The 23,706-nt window shown below is 34.7% G+C and overlaps 1 protein-coding gene across 1 annotated transcript in view; it reads right to left on the bottom strand.

The window, feature by feature from the left end:
- Positions 1–23,706, bottom strand: part of LOC104012938 (connector enhancer of kinase suppressor of ras 2) — a 209,359-nt gene that overhangs the window by 53,323 nt on the left and 132,330 nt on the right. Inside the window, exons 9-12 of the mRNA XM_087749123.1 lie at positions 14,070–14,216; positions 5,705–5,838; positions 4,905–5,110; positions 80–166 (exon numbers count right to left, since the gene is read on the bottom strand). Coding sequence (XP_087605249.1) covers positions 80–166; positions 4,905–5,110; positions 5,705–5,838; positions 14,070–14,216 — 574 coding nt within the window. The remainder of the gene's footprint in view (positions 1–79; positions 167–4,904; positions 5,111–5,704; positions 5,839–14,069; positions 14,217–23,706) is intronic.

The raw sequence follows: 23,706 nt of genomic DNA on the forward strand, positions 1-23,706 counted from the left end.
TCTGTGATGGTATCTTCATGCTTCTTAAGCAACAATGAAAAAAATCTTGGAGAACAGCAGAGAAAAAAAAAATACTCACCTCTGCTATCCCTCTTGTACAGGTTTTGTTCTTTTGACTCCCCTATCCAACTGTACTCAGTAGGCATAGAAACAGGCCTTAAATCTCCTGGAAACAATTCAAGATAAACCAATATAATTTTTTAAAATTAAAAATAGAAGGCTGTAGAGTAAGTAACGCCTATCAGTTAGAGGTATGACATGACCCTTCAGAGCAATCCTTTTTATCATCACTATACATTATTAAATTGTAGCATTCAGGATCAATTAAACACCATATATACCGGATTCTCTTCTTCATTATACCGATCTGAAGGAAAGTACCAGACTTTGGTGAAATTACTTGCAATCGTATAGCAGATTACAAATTTATTTTTAAACTCTGTTCTGTAAAAACTTGCTCACTCATTAAATAGATGTTTTGGAATAAAGAAAGAAGCAGTTTTTAAATGGACTAATGTGCTTTAGTAAAACTATAAAGATTTTTAATACAGATACAACATTACATATCTATCAGTTACACAGTAAAACCTATCTGACCTGGAAAATCCCATGGTGAGTAATGAGGGGATCTCATAGTTTCAAGGAACATTAATTTCAAATGCCTTAAAAAGAAAACACGGAGTGCAGTTTGGTAACAACGAAAAAAGAAGATTCAGACACTAAGGTTTTAATTAATATGATTTTATGGCACTATGGCTGTAAGATATTAATGTGCATTATTCATTCACTACTATGGTATCAGCAGAACAGTGATAGCAGGCCATTAAATGAGGAATACTACAAAACTGACTATAAAGCATTAGCACTTTGGCCTTGTCAGCGTGCATTATTATCACAAAACACAGAAACACACCCTCTAGATTATGGGTTAAGTTCTTTCTGACCCATAAAGCCAAAGACTCCTTTTTCTGTATGCCAGCTGACTAATTCAGTGTGTCTCTTTAGCACCCGAGCAATTTTTTTTAAAGCAGTTTGCTACTGCTCTGTTTCTAAGATAATTATAGAATTTAAACCTGAACAAAAGTTTCTTTTTCATTATCAATTTCCTCAGGTTGATTAGAGTGACAAAGTGTATTCTGTGGATTATTTGTATGCTAATATAGTTTTTCATCCGCCATTTTTCCAAAATACAGCTTTTTAGCTGCTAAAATATTAGGAGGATTTAAGAACAAACAGGTATATAAGACAAGTATGCTTCAGAATAACATGATTTTCTGAATACTGAAGGGGTAACATATACCTAGCGTACTGAGATTTTCCCATATTATACTTTTGCTCATACCATAAAATTTAGTGTATAACTAATTGTATGGAAAATATATGTAGTTTCCCTGTCTGCCTAACGGTTGAAATTGTCTTTAACTACAAATGTATTATTCAACTCCTAATGTCAAATTTGGTCTTAAAAGAACAATATTAATTAAGAAAAAAAAAAAACAAACAAAAGGAAGAATCAGTAATATGGAAAAGAAACAACTAAAGTTTATACAATAAAAAACAAAAATCTGAAAATAAGAATGCACATAATGAATAAAGATCAACATAACAAAACTTAGCAGTATTTCTGTAAAGAGAAGAAAGGTCTGAAGCTCTGAAGAGATTTGTAACTCAAATGACAGAAGCCACAGCACGATCGACATGAAAAATAGAAATTTCTGACAGGAAACATACAAGCCAAACAAAGGAACCAGTGATTTTGCATACCGCTTATTTTACTTCCAAGTTCTTTCCCAAACAAGTGTAACCTATAAACTGTTCTAACATTGAAACTTCGGTATTTTTCTGAATAGAAAATCATTGTGTACAAATTGAAAGAAAAAAATAACACTTATTTATGATATTTTTGCCTCTTTAGCACATAAACAGAAGAGATTTGATATGCATTGCCACAAGAACTCTAAATACCATAGCATGTTAGCGTCAGACTAATATTAGAGTATCACTCTTAGTAAAAATAAAATGCACTGCAGAAAAGATAAATACAAGCTTAATTTTCACAAATGATTTGAGAAAATGGACTTCTTATTTGCCTCCTTGGATTTTGCATATATTATATGTTATACTGAGGGTCTCACCTGCCTGAGTATCCTTCCACCTACCAGCTGCAACAGAAACTGGTTTCTAATAATTGCTTTAATTCTGTTAAGTCCATGGCAGGAATTTCTGAACTGTGTTTTGTGTGAGTCCTAGCAGTAATGAAAGCATCTGCTCAACCATGAAAGACTTCAGAAGTTTTATTTTCCTTCCTTTGCCCGTGACTATCTGATTCCAGCATCAGATACGTGTTTATTTGATCTACCATAAATCCTGTCTTTCCACCAAAAGATGTATCGTCACTTTGATGGTTCAAATGTTCATCTTTCAGCCAAAAAGTACAAAACATTCTACGACAGTAGAACAATATTTGTCTTTGGAAGTCTGTTAATTGACAGATTAATTTAATCTCTAGTTTAAAAAATTCTGGTTTAACAATTGTTTTTGAAACAAAGGCATATTCCTGAGACTTTAAAATCAAATTCCTTCTAGCTTTTCAAAGTTACAGAAAATCAGAACTGTCTATTATAACCACAAGAAAAATCTTGTGTATTACTGGGATCAGGCACAGAGCCCAGCATTTTAAGTCATCATGCAGCATGAATTTATGAAAGCAAGCCAAAAACATCCATCTGGCTCCAATTTTAATCACAGTTAAGATTTATCTTTCATTCTAATTTTATTATAAAATGATGTCACTTATCAGGCAGATAAAGACTGAATATAACTAGTCTTAAGAAGGAATCCTACTCTTTGGTGTTACAGCTCTTCCAAGTATCAAGCATATGGCTGTACAAGTTACTAAAAATATCCTACAGATTACAAAGGTCTATTAAAATTTCCCTATTCAGAAAAGGTAGTGTATACACGATCCTGTCCATTTTACAATTGGTATTTTGCCATTTTTTACGATAAATCCAGCTGCAGTTACAAAAACAGGGCGGAAGTTTTGTTTACTTGATAACCATTTGCTTTCAGAGTATTAGAATGACAAAACCACAATGCTTGGGAAGTTGGATGTCCTTTGTTGGGAAGGTCTAGCTACAGTGAATTGTCACTCTCTAGCTGCAGTGAACTATCATTGCAGCTTGACATAATTTGAAGTATCCTTGCAGCTGGCATATTTTCAGACTTGAATTCTACCCTCTCAGCTCTCAAAGCAGCAGGTAAAATTACTTAACTGTTACTCGTTAGCCAAAAGGTAATGCAGTTGAAACCTTAACCCAGGTAAGCTGTGTAAACTATACCACAGATATCTCACATATAATAAGAAAAACTCAACAAACATTTATTGACAGAGGAAAATACTTGTACATTTTAACTATCAAAATCTGTTGGCATCTGAGGCCATCAGTTGCCCTCTCTTCTAACATTTGTGGTGTTAAGAACACCTCAGTCTGAGAACAGGGAAGAGAAAGCTGCATCGTCTCTAAGTACTAACAACTGAAAGCAGCATGGGAAACTACATTTAATCACATCCATGGTATCAAATCCTGCACCAGAGACTAACCGGTTCTATGGCAGACCAACAGAATCAGTGCCTGGAGTGCTTAAAAATTTTTCTTTTTTTCCCCAACTGTGTTCCATTTCAGCTGTTATTGGATCTTCTGCTATAACCGCCTTTGGTATTATCTCCATTGAACTGCAGCATGTTTTTATTACCTGTGTTCTTCACAGACACATTGTTCTTTACTACTCTGAGCTTGTGAGCGGTTTTCCCTTTCCTAGATACCAAAGACAAAAAATTTAGGAACTTTTTTTTTTTTTTTTTACAAAATGAGAGAAAGGAAAAAACCTTAGTCTCAGAGTAGGTGAATGAAGTACTTATTGATGGCATCACATACATATATATACATATCTATACATATATCTCAAAAGATAGAACCTACTTATACAGAATGCTATGATCAGAAGGAGTCAGTGCTTTCTCTGAGGCTCAGAAATAATGCCATTTTCAAAATCAGATATAATTACAGTTTTTAAAAGTCTGTAAACTTTACAAAAATAACTTACTGCCTTGAAAATAAAACCACTGCAAATATATGGAGAATACACTGCTGCATTTCAGTAGTATTCTAAAATTCTCCAAACACCAAATCACTTTTAACAGATAAGCGAAATAAATTTTCAACAATTCATTTTCAGCAATACCTTTTATATAGATACATATACTCACATACAAGCACATACATGTTTGTATACCTGTACACCCATATGGATTTACACACACATGAAGTTTCTATATAAAAGCAGAATTTATTTTTGTTTTAATAGCATCTTATATATTTAAGCAGTCCCCATTCTAAGATTTTGAAATATGTTTCTAGTATTAACAAATGCATTGCAGGATACTGCTCATGTAATTATATCCATTTAATACAGCACTGAATTTTAGAGGGCCTTACATTTTATAGATACTTTCATACCACAAGTAAGTCTTTTCAGGCCCTCCATTGAAGTTTAACAGTCCAGAACATTGCAACTAGAATAAACTCTAAGAGCTTGTAAATGCAGTTGAGTAAATCAAGATGCTAGCTATCCAAATAATATGAACTTAAGTATCATTCAAAATTTTAAATATGCACTGCAGAATAAATCTATAAATAACTTACACACTCCTGATCCTGAATGTTAGCTTGTAATCATACTAATTATTCTTTCACATAAACCTTTGTCTAGTTTCAGAGCCAACAGGTCTAACAAAGGTCAATGGTCTAACAAAGAATGACAGATATTTGGGGGTGTTGCAGTGTTAATAGCAAAATTTGTAAATCTGGTCAATTTAAAAACGTTAAAGAAATCAAGCCTACCGTGAGTAGGTGTTTTTTCTCTTCTCCGCACTCCTGTAGCTCTGCTTCTCTCATACTCAGAGCCCGCAGGGTGGCCTTCACCTTCAATTAAGGTGTAGTATTTCCCACTTTCATGCTCCAGAAAATAGCTTGGAGTCTCAGAGCCTTTCATTCCAGACTTTCCAAATTTGCTGATGTCATCACAAGACATTATTCCAATGTCATCCCTAAAAACAGTAAACCAGAAGATTATGGAGAAGTTAACCATTGTATGATAAAGCTAAAGCATACAACTGTCTCTCCCAAACACTACAAATAAAAAGTCCTGCAATTGAAATGCTATATGTGAGAACCTTCATAAAAGTGATTCAATTCAACAAATGTAAACTAATGACATCATCATTAGGTTCCATTTTAACAGTAAGGTAAATATAGTTATTCAGGAGTTTTCTAGTATCTGAAAGGGAGCAGAAGGAATTGATATAACATGAGAAGGCAAGAGTTTCCCTTGCAGAAATGCATGCTTTAGAACAAGATACAAGTGGTTACATAAAAGTAAACAAAACTAAATGATCAAAGACTTCTTTAAATGCTTTCTTGGTTTAGGACTAAAGCCAGGTTTTGCTCAACTTGTATTGAGCTAAGTGAAAGTTAAGTCTCTCAAAATAATGATATGCTGCTTAATGTATTTCTAGCTCTTAATTTCAGTAAATATTTAGTTTGATCATAGGGCTTTTTGTTTGTTTGTTTTTACTAATCTAGTGAAATTAAGGTGTAAAATTTTATTTTTCAAAACCTCAAATTCATTAGGACGTAAATACCTGGGGCCATAAAGTCCTGACATAGGAGACAGAATGAAAACATCCTGAAGTGCAGAGTTCTCCATTTTTGAAGATATGCCCATTGTACTTGTTGGTGTTGTAGAGCTGCTTGTTGGACTGGTTGGAATTACAGGCTGGAAAAAAAAAAAAGTTTTCTGTGCTACAAGTAACAACGAAGTCAATGTGCATAATTTTAGGAATTTTGACCTCTTTTTTTGGATTAGCCATTTTTGCGAATTACTGAAGTTTCTTCCAAAAAGATGTCCACTGAAACACCTTTTTATCAAAGAGTTCAAGACTAGTTATGAAAGAAACTGCTAAAAGACCAGTAGTGAACTTAATTTAAAAACCATCCCATGGAAAAATCTGAGATTCAGAATCAAAATATGATTTTTAACCAATGCAGAAAATCAATTATAAAAGGAGGAAGGACATACACTATTAAGTGCCATTAATACAAAAATTAATTACAGAACTCTGCAATACTTGCACTGAATGAAAGTGTTCATAACCACAATGTTGGTTTCAGTAGATTTATCATTAACAAGGACAGAATACCTAGATTTTTTTAAGAAAACAGAATTCATAGTCATCTATTGTTTCTTATTTTTTACTGAAACCATAGCTGTGATGCTTGTACCACGATGATACAAATATAAGTTCTATGGTGACCACCAATGAAATATAAATTAACCTAAGCAACAAATGCGAGCTTCATAAATATTAATGGTACTAATAAAGTATGGGGGTCTTTGGGGATTTTTGCTTTTTTAAATTTTTAAATGAAGTTAAACATAATTTTTTTACTCAAATGCCATACAGAAGCTCAAGACAATGGCTATAAGGACTACAACCAAATATTCTGTGCAGGATACAAAGATATATACACAAAGAATATTCTTCAATCAAGGTACAGTCTGTGTTTATATTCAAGAAATAGAAATCATTTTTATTTGGTATTATTGCTTAGATTATTTATATGAAAATGTCTCATTCAAATACAAAATTGTGTTTAAATAGATACAACTAGTTCTCTACAGGTGGAAGGAAAACACAGTGACCTAGAAATCAGAAAGCTACGAAGACCAGTTATAATCTTTTTCTAAAAACAAGGCTTTCTATCTTCTAGAGATAAACACTAAAATTATTTTTATGTGATTCAACAAGTAAAAGCAATCCTAAATACCAAAAAAGGATGTTTTTTCATGAGAATATCAGTCTGCATAGAGGTCCAAATTATACTACTTTTCTATGTTTATTGTTAAGCCTCTTATACTCTGATCAAATGTTTTAGGTTTCTTTTGTATTATCAATATAAATAGATAAGAAGTGACTGCCAAAGACAAGAATCATTCACGACTTACTTTCTCATATCTTTGGAAATTAGGGCCTACCACCTTATACACAGTATCAACCACTACATTTAGAATACTACCATTATTTCTGCAGTTTTGGTGTGGCAGTATTAGTAAAGAGACTAAAAATACAAGATATTCTAGTAATCCTCCAATTTACCTGCAGCTGGATACAGTTTCATATGAGTCAAAACATAAATTATCACCATCACAGAAAGACAAGCAGAAACTCCATTACAAAATCAGAAAAGAAATTACCTATACGAAGTCTCTCGTGAATAATTTATTTTCGATGGTTGTATATTCAGTGGTCGTCAAGGTTACAGGTTAGTCAATGAAGTTGATAATAGAAAAAAAGCGTGGGGAGAGATAATATGACTGTTCAATTTGCCTCCAAGGAGGCTGATAGCCATGCTATTCTTGATAGATTTTTTTAAAAAACTAACCTTATAGCCATGTAATCTTTTTTGCTTCAATTTAATTCAATTCTTGTCCTACCCATCCCAGAAAGTGAGAACTTTCCTTCTCACTCTTCTTTAACTTTTTATTTATTTTTACATTCTAAATACTGTTTCCCCTTCTTCTTATTACAAGAAAAAAACCCTAATTCTTCCCTTATAGGGCTTGTTTTCTAAAACAGTAATGAATTGCAGCGTGCTCTGTACTTTCTCCAACTGATTAGACTAGGTGTACCCAGTGTATACTAGGTGTACTTGGTACCCAGCTGAGATTATACTAATACTGAATACAGCACAATAATTATTTCACTTATCTTGTGTTTTATATTCCTATTTATGTCTCTCAGTCAGGTATTTGAGTTCCTTCCAACATGACATTCAGCTTTTTCTTTACTGTAATTTCACATTATTTGGAATTATCGCCATATAATTCAATCACTACATTTGTTAAAACTGCAGTTGATTATTTCCAAGTAGAATACTTTACCCTTGCCCCTCTCTCATTTCATTACATTTTTAGAGCTTTTTTCTAGTTTTCCAAACTAGAATTTCCAAATTTTTAATCACCAACCAAGACCCCATTGCATTCGCAGGCCCTCCTGGTTTATCACTGTGTGCAAATTTAATAAGCAGATCCTTCAGGATGTCAGGAAAACATGGAACAAAACCACACGTATCACCTATCTGTTGAATACTAAATGATACATCCTTTGTTTGATAGTGAACCATTAACAGATATTTGTTAGGCAAGGTTATCCAGTCATTTTCCACCCATTCAATCTCAGTTTCACCTAGCCCTTAATTCTCTATGCCATACTTATGAGAATGCCACGAGAAAAGGTGTTAATATCAGAGTAGGATATACAGCTTCTCTCCTATCTACCAGGCCAGTTAACTGCTCACATAAGAGCATTAAATCTGTTTAATGATTTCTTCATAATAAATTCATGTTGCTTTTACTCATCTGTTTTCTTCCACGTGCTCACAAACTGTGCACATTAAGTGACTGACTTCTAATTCCCTGGCTCTTGCATCTCCCCTTTCTGAAGACAAGCATTATACTTCTTGTTTTTCTAACCTTACTGTATTTCATCCACCTCTCACAATTTCACAACAAATACGTTTGAAAAAAAAAAAAAAATGGTCAGAGTGCCCCCGCCCCCCCCCCCCCCCCCAATACCAGCTCTTCTTCTTGACTTTTTGATTGGCATACTGTAAGAGTTCATCCACTGAGTTTACAGAAATGTGTGCTCTTGAAGTTCACTTTCCCTACATGAGGGTTGTAAGGTTTTAACAAAACACATTGCTTCATGATTGCTCTCAGATAAACTGTCTCCTGCCTTCTCCCTCTCAGCTTTATTTATGTTCTCCACTTTCTCTATGAAAAATACCTGTCTTCAGTGCTTTCCAAGAATTTGCCGGCCATTACGTCTTTGGAACAATGCCTGTTTCTATCCCTTTCTCAAAGGATGCACCCAATGCAAATAAACTGTATTGGGTGATTCTGCTAGTCGCTCACAAGAAACCTTCTTCACTCATCTGGCCTGGCAGTCTTTAATGAAGAGAAGAGAGTACCCACTTTCTCCTCCTCTATCATCACTCAGATCGTTCCAGCAAATATAATTCTTCTGCGATCTGGAGCTCAGAGTGAAGGTAGCAAAGACGTATACCTTCACTCTGAGCTCCAGATATGTCTGTGGTATCAGACATGGAATTACAGTGGTTTTAAGTATCTGCAAAATAGCACAAGGGTCTTTTAATATTATTAACACACTAGTTTAATACCAGTATTTAATATAATATTTTAGTATTATACCAAACCAACAAAGGTAATTTTAATAAATAGTAAATATCTTCCCAGCCAGGACTATCAATTAAACAGACATAGTCAAGTCTTTAAGTCTTAGATCTCAATTCCAATAAAATTACTTAGTGATTATGCTGACTGTGTGTGCGTACAATGAATGCTTGATAAAGTGTGTGCAAATACATGTACAGATGAAAAAAAATCCCAAGGAACACACATTTGTTTATAGAGAACTTCTGAAAAGTGTCACTTTAGGTATCTGCTGTTGTTATTCAAAGTTTTTAATGAGAATAGCTAATTATCAGTCAAATGATTAAGCAATGCTGAAATACCAGAATAAAAATGAAAGACAAATGGTAAATTCAACACTCATCAGAAATAAACAATTCTTTGTCAAAGAGAAAAATTCAAACTGTTGCACAAACAAAATACATTGCTGTGATTCTGAAGTGAGTTCGCAAATATTGGGGATAATTAAATATTGTATTTATTTTAAAAATGCTGTTCAAAACAATAAACACGACCCCAGTGCATCTTGCAAAAAAACAGCAGGACAAGATGCAGGCAGCTGGTAAAGCCCAGTGGTACAGCAACAAGAGGCTTGAACATGGACATCCCTTACCTTTTGAGGGGGTATGAAGATTAAGGATGGGGTACTGAGTCTCTGCTTTCTCCCTTGAAGGAATAAACTCAATCCCCAGAATTCCCCTGATGGGTGAATTCACAGAAAACACACAGGCGTCACTCTTCTACATGGATTGCCTGCGGTAAGGGAAAATGGGGCTTTGTAACTGCGCATCACCCTATGAACTCCTACAATGTGTAATTTTTGTCAGAATAGATTAATTCATGCCAGTGACACAGATGACTAATTGGACAAGCTGCTATTCAGGAAAATTAAATGTTCAACAACACAAATACTGCTCACAATTGAAACAGAACTCTCAATATTGTTGACTATTTCTCACATACTGGTAAACTGGTATAGCTGTGCTGTGAAACAGGAGGTACATTCACAGTGTTTTCAAGTCTTGTGGATTTTTACTTTTTTGAAACTTGAAATATATACCTTTTTGATGTGTAAATAATAAGTTTTGTCCTCAGAGCAAGAGAATGCAATGAAATACATATGAATATGACAGAAGTCAATAAAAACATGACTGGCATTAAGATGAAAAAGAAATGACTGTTCACCATCTCCTCTGATACAAGACATTTGAGAGAACAGAACACAACTTTCTTACTTGCTGTATTTTCTTTGTCTGAGGTGTTACAAGTCTTTCCTTGCCCAAGATGTTTCTCACTGAGAGAGTAAAGTAAATGGGCAGCACATAATTTCAGCGTTCATCTGAGCAATTCTATCAGTACAGTACCCGAGCTATGAACTGCGAACTAAGTTGAGTGGTATACACTAACTCGTTATCTTCCTTGTTTTTCTCTACAAGCATCTGTTCTCATAATGCCATAGAATTTCTCTTTTGTACAAAGCAACATCTCTCCAAATTCATATGGTTTTCAAAATCTGAAATGAGCTACTTAGCTAGAATTATTCTGAAGATACTTATAAAGTTGCAGAGCATAACATGTATTTTCTAATACATAAGAATTATTATAAAATTGTCGCACTTGACGTTAGCTTTCCTATTCACATCACCTGACAGATTCTATATCTCAAGCTAAATAATAAAAAGCTTAATGTTCTGGATCAAGTAGTTGTAACAGGAAGGATTATTCCAATTATAAAATTTCTGCAAATAAAAAGAAAAAATACAATATATATTGCACTTTAGTTGAATAAACTTGCTGGTGCGCTCACTTTCATAAAAAAACAGAGCACTATTTGCCATTGCAGATGAAAGAACCGTTTTATATTGAGTGGGAAGATAATTACAGAGTTTAAAAATGAAAATAGTCTTCTAATATCACATAATGCCAACTAGAGACAAAATGAGAAAAGGGTATGACTGACATGTTGTCTCACTGAAAGATAATTGTAGCATAGAACTTCGGCATATGTTAACATTCTGCTGTTGTAACTATCATGGGAAACTACTTACAGCAAAGGAAAACTACAAGACGACCAAAAAATAAATTTTATAAGGATTCACAGATTCTGTATCATTAATAATTCATAAATTAACTATGTGGTATGATTTTAAACATAATTATTGTGGAAAAAAATTATTCATAATACCTATAAGTGCCTTAAGCAATAATAGAAAACATGACAATTTTTATTTAAAAAATTCCTGCTGCACACCAACCCGAGTTAACAAATATTATTTCTGGCCTCTGAATTTTGAGTTCTTAAATCCTGCTTCCTTTGTTCCTTCCCTAATTACGTACTGCTTGTGTTTTGTTTTTTACCAACACTAAATCAGAAGAAGAATTGCTCTGCAGGTGTTATTTGTCATGGTGTGTTACATATATGGACACATATATGGATATATGTAACATACCATGAAAAATAACATATGCAGAACAATATATATGGATCCATGTATGTAACACAGTATGAAATATAACACATCCATATATGTTATCCTTTTTTGTGACAGTCTGACATTTGCTGAATTGTTTTCAGTTTTGATCTACTGTAACTGAGATCTTTTTCTACAGGTTGTTGCTTAACCGGTCATTCCATATCCTACATTCATGCAGCTGGTTACTTTTGTCTAAGTATAAAACCTTCTGCCTATGCTGAACGTATTCTGCTTGTTTCTGAAAGTCTGTCAATAGCCTCTCACACCTTCTGTTCTGTGAGAGCCAATTTAGTCCATTAGTGGCAGAAAACTCCAGAAAAACAAATAAATAAAGCCAGAAGCCTTCCTACCAATTCAACGAATTAAACTGATCTAGAGAGTCTAAAAAATGCCAAAGTCAAACAAAGGCGAGGACATTCTGCAGCCAAGAACAGAGAGAGGGAAGTGAGATCACTGCTTTCCAGCAGCATCAAGCTGTTATGTCAGCTGTCCAGGAAATACAAGCTTTAGTATCATCTTGAAATTTAATCATGCTAGTTCCAAGTCATTAATGACAATAATAAATAATACTAGATCCAGGTGAGAACTGTAGGAAACAGGCAAAACAAAAACCCATGTCCTGAAATGTATCCAGGTCCTAATACTTGAGCTTACCTCTGTGGCCTGAAGACTAAAGGAGACCTAAAGATGCTAAAGACAACCTAAAGTTGGTTTCCAACATCTTATTACAAAATCTATTGTTAAGAAGTAACACTGGCAACGCTCTTTTTATTTTCCAAAGTGATTTATATTTTTATTTAAATCCCTCACTGCACTATTCTCCGATACAGAAGAAACAGTCTCCTAGTGAGAATGACACTTCAAGCACCCTTTGATCCTCAGGGGCTCTTGTGTTCAGGGTCATCAGGAGAGAACACACCACAAAAACGGAAACTGTTGATAATTCCACAAAAATAGCTTGGTGCACTTTCACTTATCTGGCTACCATGACAAAGGTTGGCATGTTTTGTGGAAAATACCGTGCCATGTATAAAGTACCTGTTGTTTTCACAGTGACAAAGCTTCCAGAACTAGTGCTGCTTGTGAATTATGATTCTTTAAGGTACTGATATAACGAGAGGATCTCTAAGGAAGCCCTGTTGCAAATGCAGTTTCCACTTTGCTGCCCCTGGAGGCTTCAGATGAAGTTCACAAGTAGACAGACAATCATCTTGCTAGAGAGCAAAGAAAGTTATTCCGGCACCCTTATGACAGAAAAATCTGAGGAGTTCTGAATCGCGTCTGGGTGTCACAATGCCCCTTTGCTCTTCCCCAGAGGCAGTCACAGAGAAAGGAAAGATGGCACCAAACCCAAGTGTCAGCACTCCTGAGCTGCAAGGATTACACACCCTCCTTAAGTGAAGCAGCTGTGCAGGATTTAGGCACTTTGAGGAATGAAAGATTCAGGGAGTGCCAGGCAGGAAGGAAATTTGCCTGGATAGGCTTGAAGGGTTTGTTTTGTTTTGTTAATTTAAAGGTTCTTCTGAAACACATTCATGTATCATGTGATCCAAACAAAACAATTCTGCGAAGCTTCCACATTATGAAAGTGCATAAACTTATTACAGGATGTTATATATATTAAAGAGAAACATGCATAGTTACTAACATACTCAAAAAACTTTCCTTTAATAATGACATTTTGAGTTCGGTCTTTTTATGGTCAGTCAGTTTCTACTACATATGTTGATGCTGTAGGAAGAACCAGCTGTGGTGTTCACAACTGATTTTTTTCATATCAACAGGTTTTCAAGGAATAAGTATGCAGAAAATATCAGAGGTTCTATTAGCATTGCTACCAAAAACTCAAACTTGATGAGAGATGTGGAACAGAAGCAGACTTTTCCTGAAATTTAAAAGGCCTCACACACTTGATTACAAACAAGTAGTTTTGGCAGACTGGGAAATAATGGAAACAGGGAGTTGCCTCTGCCAGTCAAAGCACGATACTGAACCTTCGGCTGCCTCGTTCTTCAGTAACAGTATTTGAAAATGCTCTTTCCTTCTATGAATTCCTGTGGCTCCCAACTTCACAAAAAAATGGAGGAAAACAATCTTATTGACAGATACAGTATTGCCACACAAACTTATCTCAGCGCCCTATTTCAAAGGAATTTGGGACTTTTTAGAGGCCTCTATTCCTTTCACTGGAAGGAAAAATTTTAGTGTTTTCTCTTGAATAAAGGATTTACCATGACACCAGCATCGCAACAGCCTTCTTACCTGAAGTGCAAGAGGCTTCCACCTCACATTCTTCAGAAGGGCAGGAGCAGAAACCAGGGTATTCTGAGGACGTTTTTTCAAGGTTAAAATCACTCCATTTGGGTCTTCCCGCAATGCATTTACTAGGTTCTTTAACTGCCAGCCAACCTAAGGAAAAATTCCATAATTGAATTTTGAAAGCTTTCCGTTTAACTTTAAATGTGAAGGAAGCCTTCTATTAACTGAAAAGGTCTATTACAGCCTGCTCTTTGCAAACATAAGCAGTTTTTATAAACTGTGTCTGATTACTTCTGTTGGACTGAAATGATGCTGCTGAAGCTGGATTTTTTTTTTTAGCTACGTTTCTCAACAAAATAAGGCATAGTTGAACACTGTCTCCCTTTTAATAATTTGTGAGATCACTGTACATTTTAAGTCAAACGATGAGGACTAGCAGTCATGAAATAATTTTAATCTGCATCCTCAGTTGAACCATTCACTGCTGAGGAGGAAGACAGACTATAGCAACACATGTAACACATATGTAACCGCTTTAAGGTCCGAACTGAAGATAAACGATCACTTACTTGATTTAGCTATACAGCCCCTGGATAGAGCTGAGTAATTCAAGTTACTATAAATTGTAAACATAGCCATAAAAAGAACATCACTAGTACTGAAAGAATTTTATGCGTGCCTCTCAAAAAGCTACTTAGAGATATTTCTTAATCTTCTTGATTATTTAAATATGAATTTACCATGAACTGTTTATATGTGAAAACAGAAAATGTATTTTTATGGGTTTTTTTTCTTTTTAAATGCATGTTTACACTATCCTATTATCCTGAATGGTTGAAGAGGTTTTAAAACTGAATAATAATATAAATGACAGTATATAAAGATGTTTATGATAAGTAGTTTCTTACACATTTAAGTGCTTCTGAATGTCTATCCATATTTCCACAGACACATGAGAAAAAACAAAAGGGGGTATCAAAACAGTCAGATATGTAAATTCAGAACTGAAAGTGAAATTCATAAAAAAAAAAAATCACATTTTTCTAAACTTGTACCAGTCTTTCTTCCAAGTTACACCACTGAAATCAGTGGAATTGTACTAGTTTAAATAAGAGAATAAATCTGGCTCCACTCAGCAATCCTGTTGCCCTTCCTATATGCAACTGACGTATTAGATTGTTCGCTATGAATAAAATAAGAAATTCGTACCACTTAGCACTTCACAGTGACTTATCATGAAAGCTGGTTTGCCCAATTTCCCAAGTAACACTATTATTGGAAAAGTTTCTTTATATTACAGTCTCAAAAAATGTAACCTATGTAATACTCAAATTACTACTGGCAGACAGAAATATATTGCAACGCTTATAGGATTTGCTAACATTCATTTCTAAAGCTTGTATTTTTTGTTAATATACTTGTGACCTGATCTAGATAACCAGACCTACACCACGAATTTTGAAATGTGTTGTTCTTCCATTGACGTCAGAAAAACGGTACGACTAAAGCAGACTCTTAGTTACTCACACCTAACCTTAGCCCTGGGTCCCAAGGGCTAAGCTATTGCCCCCTTTTAGTCTCATCTTGTTATTTTCAGGAAGTGTACCAAGGATCTTGCTGAAGTCACTAAAATTACAAGAACAAGCCTACCTAGAAAGAAATTACTGGAAAGAGTAATCACTTGCAAGTGACGCTTAGGGTACTGGTTCACATTCGGCTCTGGGAAGCAGCAAGGCATGCACAAGTATTTATAAGGAGGACTTTGGTGGATTTTCCTAGCCTTACTTATTTGCACCTTCTTCTATTCACACATGATTTCTAGATTTGCCACTCAAGGAAAGTGAATAGGTGCAGGACAGACTCTCCACTTACCCTTTATAAGTATTGCGTCCTTTTTAACACATTACTTAAGCGAGTCAGGTTTTAATTTGAACACTGACGGTTACTTGCTACCCACAGTTCTGCTAAACAAAGCGGTGTGGATCCAATCCTGCACAGAATATTTTTTTCAAAAGTCAATTTCTTTCCCAGAATAGCTGAGCCCCCAGCACCTGTATTAGACCTTCCCCTCCATTTTCTATTCCAGACATGGCAGATTTTTACAGTAGCAATAAATGACCATAGTAAAGACCTGTCATAAGTGTTATAACTACCACAAGTCTTAAGCCCTAGTGTCAAGCTGAACGGTACTGAACAGGAATTGGAATGCTGTGTTCATACAGCAGCTCTCCAGACACAACCTTACTGAGGCCAAATTGCAGCAGCCTTAAAGTGAACATTTAAGAATGAAAAGCTTCGGGAATACAAGAGCAGTTATACAAGTATTAAGTACAAGTATATGCAAGCATTAAGTGCCATTATGTTCGCTATGCTTTTTGACTACGTTTGACCTGTCAAGAGTTCACTATAACACTTTAATCATCATTGCTCTTCTGACGAAAATGTGTATTCCCATTGCTATTAAAACACAAGAAAAGAAAAAAAAAAAAAAAAAAAAAAGACTTAGGTGTTCGGAATCAGAGCAGTCTACATATATCACCTATTATATCAGGTATGGTTTATAATTACTTCCTCTTAGAGCACGATTACACATGACGATGGAGGGAAAATAATAAAGGCAACCTTGAAGAGAATTCCGTTCAAGTCTTCCTATAAGGGCTGAAGAGAAGTTAAGATATAAAGTGTAAGGGTCTAGCCTGTCTCCACAGTGCGCTGAAGCCAGGATCCCAAACGTGAATATTTGGCTTGGAAAGAACTTCAATATGTGTAGTAATTCTAAAAAGGATTTTAATAGCTTTTTAAAGTTCTATTCTATTTTTAATGTTGCTGTTCTATTGAAAACTTTCTAAAAATGCACTGGCCACAGGAAACCAGGAAATGGCAGTAGTTATAAACAGGCTACAGCCAAACAAATGCTAATATGTCAACTTGCATTCCATACAAACTCTTCTAGTCTTTGCTTTGTTTATAAAATGACAGAGGCTATATATATATTTTTACTCAATTATAGAATTAAAAATGAACTCCTTTTGATTGTTATAGATTCATGTAATTTTCATAATGCTGAAATCTTTAGAGTTCCATGAGCTCCTTTTAGAAAAGAATGATAAATAATTAAGTTAATAATAAATTATTCCAATGAGAACCTTAATGCCAAAACCATTAAATACCAAGATCTATTAGAGAACAGGCTGCAGTCATTACTACTAGGCTATGATTAAACGCTCTTAGGAATTTGGACATGTTATTATAAATTGTATTACTAAAAATATCTTTGAAAAATAGAAGTCATTACAATTGATTAAAAATCTTACTTGAAAACCAGTCCTTGAGACAGATTTTGACATTTATTCTTAAAGAATCAGTCTTTAATAGCAATTACTACCTTCTAGCTATGGTAAGATGTATTCAGCAAAAGGGTATTTTGCTCCTGTAGGATTTTTAGCATGTACATTCAGTTAATCAGATTCTACAATATGGGTTAAGATATTTCACTTAGTAAAGAAAGTTAAGATTAGACTAATGAAAGAAAAAGAGAGTAGTGTGATTTTTTTTTTTATTTTCCCGAATAAATGAAATTAGAGCAATTAGGATACCCATTAAATTCAAATCAACAAACTCAGAAGGACATTATTATGTCATCTTTGCACAGTATAGTAAAGCTGTAGTCATGGTGCACTGTTCTCTGCTAAATGTATTTGCATATTGAAATACAGTGTACTATTTTTTCTCTCTTTATAAGCTGGGCCTACAAAACCTAGAATGTGGAAAGCCACATGCCTGCTGTTTTCTTCCTTCATAACTCAAAGGACAAACAAAATACAGTCAGAGACCAGCAATGAGAATTGCTACCACAGTGATAGACACAGAGTTTGTAAAAAGATTAGAATCACCAAAACTGTGATACTTACTGGCTTAAAATGATTAACTTCTTAATTTTAGCCATTTTTTTTTTTTTTTATTTAGATGCTAAATATGGAAGAAACCTAGAAGAATACAAACCAAGTCACTGAAAATGTTAAGAGGCAGGCAGAAGTTGAAGATTTTGGTGGTTTACACTTAGGATCACTCTAATCCATAATTTGTATTGGTTTGTACATCCTCAGTGTGGAGAGAAGGGCTCCAGGGAAAAAAAATGTGTACTACTGCCTATGTTAAAGGATTCGTTAGTTTTCTCATAGAAAGTACAAGCCAGATAATTAGTGGAAACTGCAAAAAGATAGTAATTTTAAAAATAATAGTTCCAAAAATATTAATCCCTATGACACTAAATTTCTTTGCCATAAGAGTATAATGATTTAAATATCCACAATGCTGTAGTAATTTTGTATACCTAAATCTGATAATTTTGTAGCTGGGACTGCATAACTAATACGTTCAGAAAAACATAAAACTCACTTTCATTAACCTACAGGAAACTAGTTTGTTTTCTAGTTCTCCAACATCTTCTTTAGAGTCTCCCTCTACTGACTTTGTTCCTTCTCATTTAGAAGATCTAGATTTGTACGAATGGGATTCGGAACGCATACTATCAGTAATAGAGATTTGGGCATTTTTATAAATCCAGACTCTGTTCATGCTGGACAAGCACCTTTTCTCCTTTCTTTTAAAATAAAGGCTACCTGACCACTCTCTGATGATCTGTATGAAAAACAATCTGATACAAAAAATTCTTAATGTTACAGACACACTCACAAAAAAAAAAAGACTGAAGAAAACACAAACCGGTGCATTTGTGGATGACTGCATGGGCATTAAGTGCACAATATATTCATCTATTAAAAGGAACTGAAAAAACAGCTGGACTGTTGAACATGATGGTGCTTATCAAAGGATTCCAGTAGTCAAAACCACCAAACAGTTATTCACCTCCATGCCAATCCTTCAAAACACATTATACATATTTGTTATGGTGCAAATTTAGAAGACACAGCTCAGATAGTGAAACTAGGAGTGCACAGTGGAGAGAATAGCTATATTCCTTTCTCTGCTTTTCCTGAAAATTCTGGGGATAAAGCGGAAGTGTGGTTCCTCAGCTCCTTCACTGACTTATCAAACCCTAAACGTCTGTCAGGACTCTGAAAAATGAAAAAGTTCTAAGAAATACAAAATACGTAGTGCGCCTCACAGAAGGCAGGTAGGTTACACCTTAATTTATTGGCGAGACTTGTGCATATTCTACTCACTGTATCATATGCCAGCTTTAATGTTACCTAGGATGGAGAGAGACAGAGCATTAACTAAACGGGAATTTAAAAATTACCTTGTTAGGCATTTGATCTGGAAATCAATAGTACAGAATATTTTCTAAATATTTAGAACATACTATATTGCACACCACCTGAAAACAAGTAGTTCTGCTTTGACTGCAGTAACCCTTACATGAACCAGGACAGATGTTTCCCCTCAAGGCTCTTCAAATACATAAGCAAAGCCATCTGGATCCTTACTTGAACCTCAAGAGTATGACCTCTCTTCATATTTGCATTAAAAAAAAAGGCTTGTTTAAACTCAACTTTTTTTTAAGGAAACAGACTATCATCCTTTTGTATTTTAAGTCTATAATTCACTTTGCCTCATTAGGGAATTAATCAAGGGAATTGGTTTGATTAACATGGAAGTCAGAAATTATTATTAGACAAAAATTTGCTGGAAGATCATAAGACTACTTTCTGTCACTAAATGGGAAGCTCGTCATTAACACCTGTAGCTGATTCACTCTTCTTATTAATATCCTAACTCTTACTAACAATAATTGATGATGGAAAAACAAATGTTCTCCCATTATCTTACATAGCTATTTTCATTAACTAATGGAGAAATACAGCACGATTCCAAGAAGATGCAAGATCTGCTACTGGAAGACATGCATTACTAAGCTTTTTTGAAAGGCAGAATCCTGAGAATAGGTAACGTGTGGCAACTTGTTTGGAAACAGAATGCTATCTTTTGGGGGAAGAAGTTGTAATTCTCATGACATCTTTTGTCTTTCCTTTTCCTACTTGTATTTCACAACACACAATGTGCTGAAACACAGATGGTGTGACCCGGCACTACATTTACAGATTTACCTCTATCTAAAATGACCTCTCATTAAGACTCAGATTTAGAATTCAACAAACTTACCCCTAGGATATTAATTCAATAAATATCTTAACACCAATAAATTAGTGCTGAAATTATTTCATTGTGCCAGGGCTCTTGACAGACTTAATTTAAAGTATGTAACTGACAATGAACAACATGAAAAGGTATTAGGCTGCTGATCATGTATCTAGAATCATAGAATAGCTTGGGTTGGAAGGGACCTTTAAAGGCCATCTAGTCCAACCCTGCTCCAATAAGCGGGGACATCTTCAACTCGATCAGATTGCTCAGAGCCCCGTCCAACCTGATCTTGAATGTTTCCAGCAATGGGGCATCTACCACCTCTCTGGGCAGCCTATTCCAGTATTCACCCTCATCGTAAAAAAGTTCTTCCTTATATCTAGTCTAAATCTCCCCTCTTTTAGTTTAAAACCATTCCCCCTTGTCCTATTGCAACAAGCCCTACTAAAAAGTCTGTCCCCATCTTTCTTATAATCCCCCTTTAAGTATTAAATGCATAGCGTACATAATTCTAAAGAATAACCTTATCAAGTATCAAAATGCAACTACATTAGTTAAAAAAACCAGCTACTTAGAGATAACATAACAAGCACGTGACACAACAAAGCAAAGGTGTTGGAACCAAAAAAGCCCTTCTAGGCTACTACATCCATTTGTTTACCTAGCTGCAGGCAACTATAACGTAATCATTTTCACCAGTTCTTCAACCACCATCCTAGGCAGACCTCTTAAATTCTACTACAGATGTACTTACAGATGTCTGTATGGATCCTTGCTCTTGCACAACATTGTTTTTTACCTTAAAGAGTTCTTTCTCTGTCTTGTCTTTATCACCTCTGTCTGTTAAGAAAGTGGAATTCTGTCTCAGACCTAGCTGGCTGGGTTAACCAAATTGAAATCCTTAAAAAAATTCTCTTCATGAGAGACAGATTATACATCTTCTTTTGTACCCATTACTTTTTTTTTTTAACATTCATATGTAACTTCACACCTTTGATGACTGTAAATGACCCGAACATCACACAGTATTTCAGATATTACCAATGTCAAGACGATGGCATTAAAACAGTTTCTCCTGGAAACATGTTTCTGATTAATTCCAAGTTCATCTTTGCCATTTTCAGTCACATCACCTCTATGCTGCTCAGTTGATTTGGGATTAATTAATTCTGATTTCTGGAGTCTTGCCAGTTGCTCCTGAGTAACATCTAGCTTTCAACAGGAATTACTAAAAATTATTATTATTGAGCTCTCCCAAAAAAAGTTTTCGGTTTTCTGAAAAGTCAGTTTTCCCTAGTTTATCAGACACTTTTCTATACAGAAGTAGATCAAATATTTTACAGATGGTCAGGCAGCTAGATCAATACGTGTTTGGATCTGCAACATTTCTTTTGTCTGAAAAATTATCAAAGATAAAATATCAACACAATTCAACTTTCATAAATTTATGCTGCATTTCACCTAACATGCCGTTTTTCTTCATGTCGTTAATTATCTTTTCCTCTCTAAATCACCTACAAAAATCTTGCGAACTATTGACTAGGAAGCTTTGCCTTCTTACATTTCCCCAGCATACAGTGTTATCCTAAAGCAGACAATTCATTAAAAACACTTGCTTAGGGACTTGCAATTGAAAGTTTCAGTCTCACAGTAAATTGAGAAGTAGATGATTTGGCATTAAATTACCCATCTTTGCTTCCACCCTGAATATGTACATACCGATATATTTGGAATGATTGGTTTTCTTCTCTTTGTTCTATGTTCGATACTATCCTTGTTATGGAAAATTGAAAGAAACAAATGTTTCTAGGCTAGAGCCTACCTAAGCTTTAATTTTACCCTATTTTCACTGCATGACAGTCCCAATTCTCTGACTAAAGAATCACGTCCCATATATAAAACAACTTAAAAAAAGACAATATGAAATGTACTAGTTCAACTGAACAGCAGAAAATATACTATCCACAGAACCTAAGGTGTAATTATTAATTTTGCAAACAAATAAATGCACAGTGGCATATTCAGCACTTCTGTGTAATTTTATAAGAGAGGAAGTAAAAATCTACAAGGCACTGGCAGAACTAGTGCCTGTTGTTACTGCAGGGAAAAACAGAGTTATGTGGCAGTCACTTAGAATGTGTAACTTATTTTCTAAGTTTTTTATGCTGTTTTATTAAAATCTAATAAGCAAGAAGGACAAGCAGAAAAGCAAATAAGGAAATCGGATAATGATTAAATGATGTTAACAGCCAGTGGTGAACCGCCTGATTTAATTAATTTCTTGCCTAAAGTACTATTATTTTTTCTTTGATCTTTATAATTGTATTACAGAGTGTTCCTTGGTTAGACCAGATTCCACGTAGCAAGTCTTTTATTTCTAAGTCTTTCAATTGTTGCATTATATAATTTGTAAGCTGCCTTCCTTTGATACTTTCTGAACTTTTTTTTTTTAAACTCTCAACTACATTGACAAGTTATTTGAAAAGTAAAGTAAAACAAGTGGTCTCGTTTTGTTAATATTTTTAATGTATTTGCTAATATAACTGGTTTCAGGAGAAAAAAAAAGTATGAATATAGCTACCTCCTAGCTATCTGATATTTCTTACTAACTACAGATAATGTTTTATATAAAATGAGTGTACTAATTGTAGGTAATAACGATAATTTTGAAAACATACAGCCAAAGTATTCTAGTCACATTGATCCCAAAATGCTTAAGTCCACGCATCCAGCAATTCAATGGCACTGACCTTGTCAGCAGAATTAATCCCCTGCTCTAGCTATACCACCCCAGAGAAGTGCCTCCAGGATTAGAAATGCTGTTATCTGTGCTGACTCCACTCGAGTGCAGGGACACTACCATTTCCAAGTCTACGTCTTCTTAAACCAGTTTAAAAGCTTACTTCTCTCACAGTTTCAAAACAGATAATGATTCTTCCCTTGAAAGGGACTTCCTGATAGAACGAGTTAAACGAACTGAAATTACAAGGTTTGTTTTTAAAGGAAAAAAAAAAAAAATCAAAGAAAAGTGTCCTCTTAGTTTCATTTTTGCCTATGTATGAATGAAAAATGAACACAAGCCTTTTAACGGGAGTAAACAGCTAGTCGGTAATGGCTACATTAATGTAATCCCATTTGTACTATTTCAGCACAGGAGTATTGCCCTACCCATGAATGAATGCTTTCATTGTACAGCTCTGCAGCTCAGTGTTAAATATGCAAAGTATCACAGTTGGGAATTTAAAGAGCTTGTTGAGGAGGGTCATGCATTAGGATGACAAACTGGAAGTGCTCAAATTATCTAGCTTATCAAAAAAAGTGAAGAGGTAATTTGATTGCATCCTGAAAATACCTAAATGAGAAACCTGCTCTCCAATCTCATAGATAAAAATATATCAAAATCAAGGGACTGGAAGCTTGTGCCAGACAAATGTAGACTACAAATAAAATGACTCTTATTATTCTCAGCAATGAGAATAATTAACTATCAGAACAATTTTTTACAGGTTATGGGAACATCAATGAAATTTTT

This window comes from Nipponia nippon, unplaced genomic scaffold (genome assembly GCF_047370975.1).
Source record: "Nipponia nippon isolate SJK-2023a ecotype South Korea unplaced genomic scaffold, ASM4737097v1 scaffold_12, whole genome shotgun sequence".
NCBI classification, from domain to species: Eukaryota; Metazoa; Chordata; class Aves; order Pelecaniformes; family Threskiornithidae; genus Nipponia; species Nipponia nippon.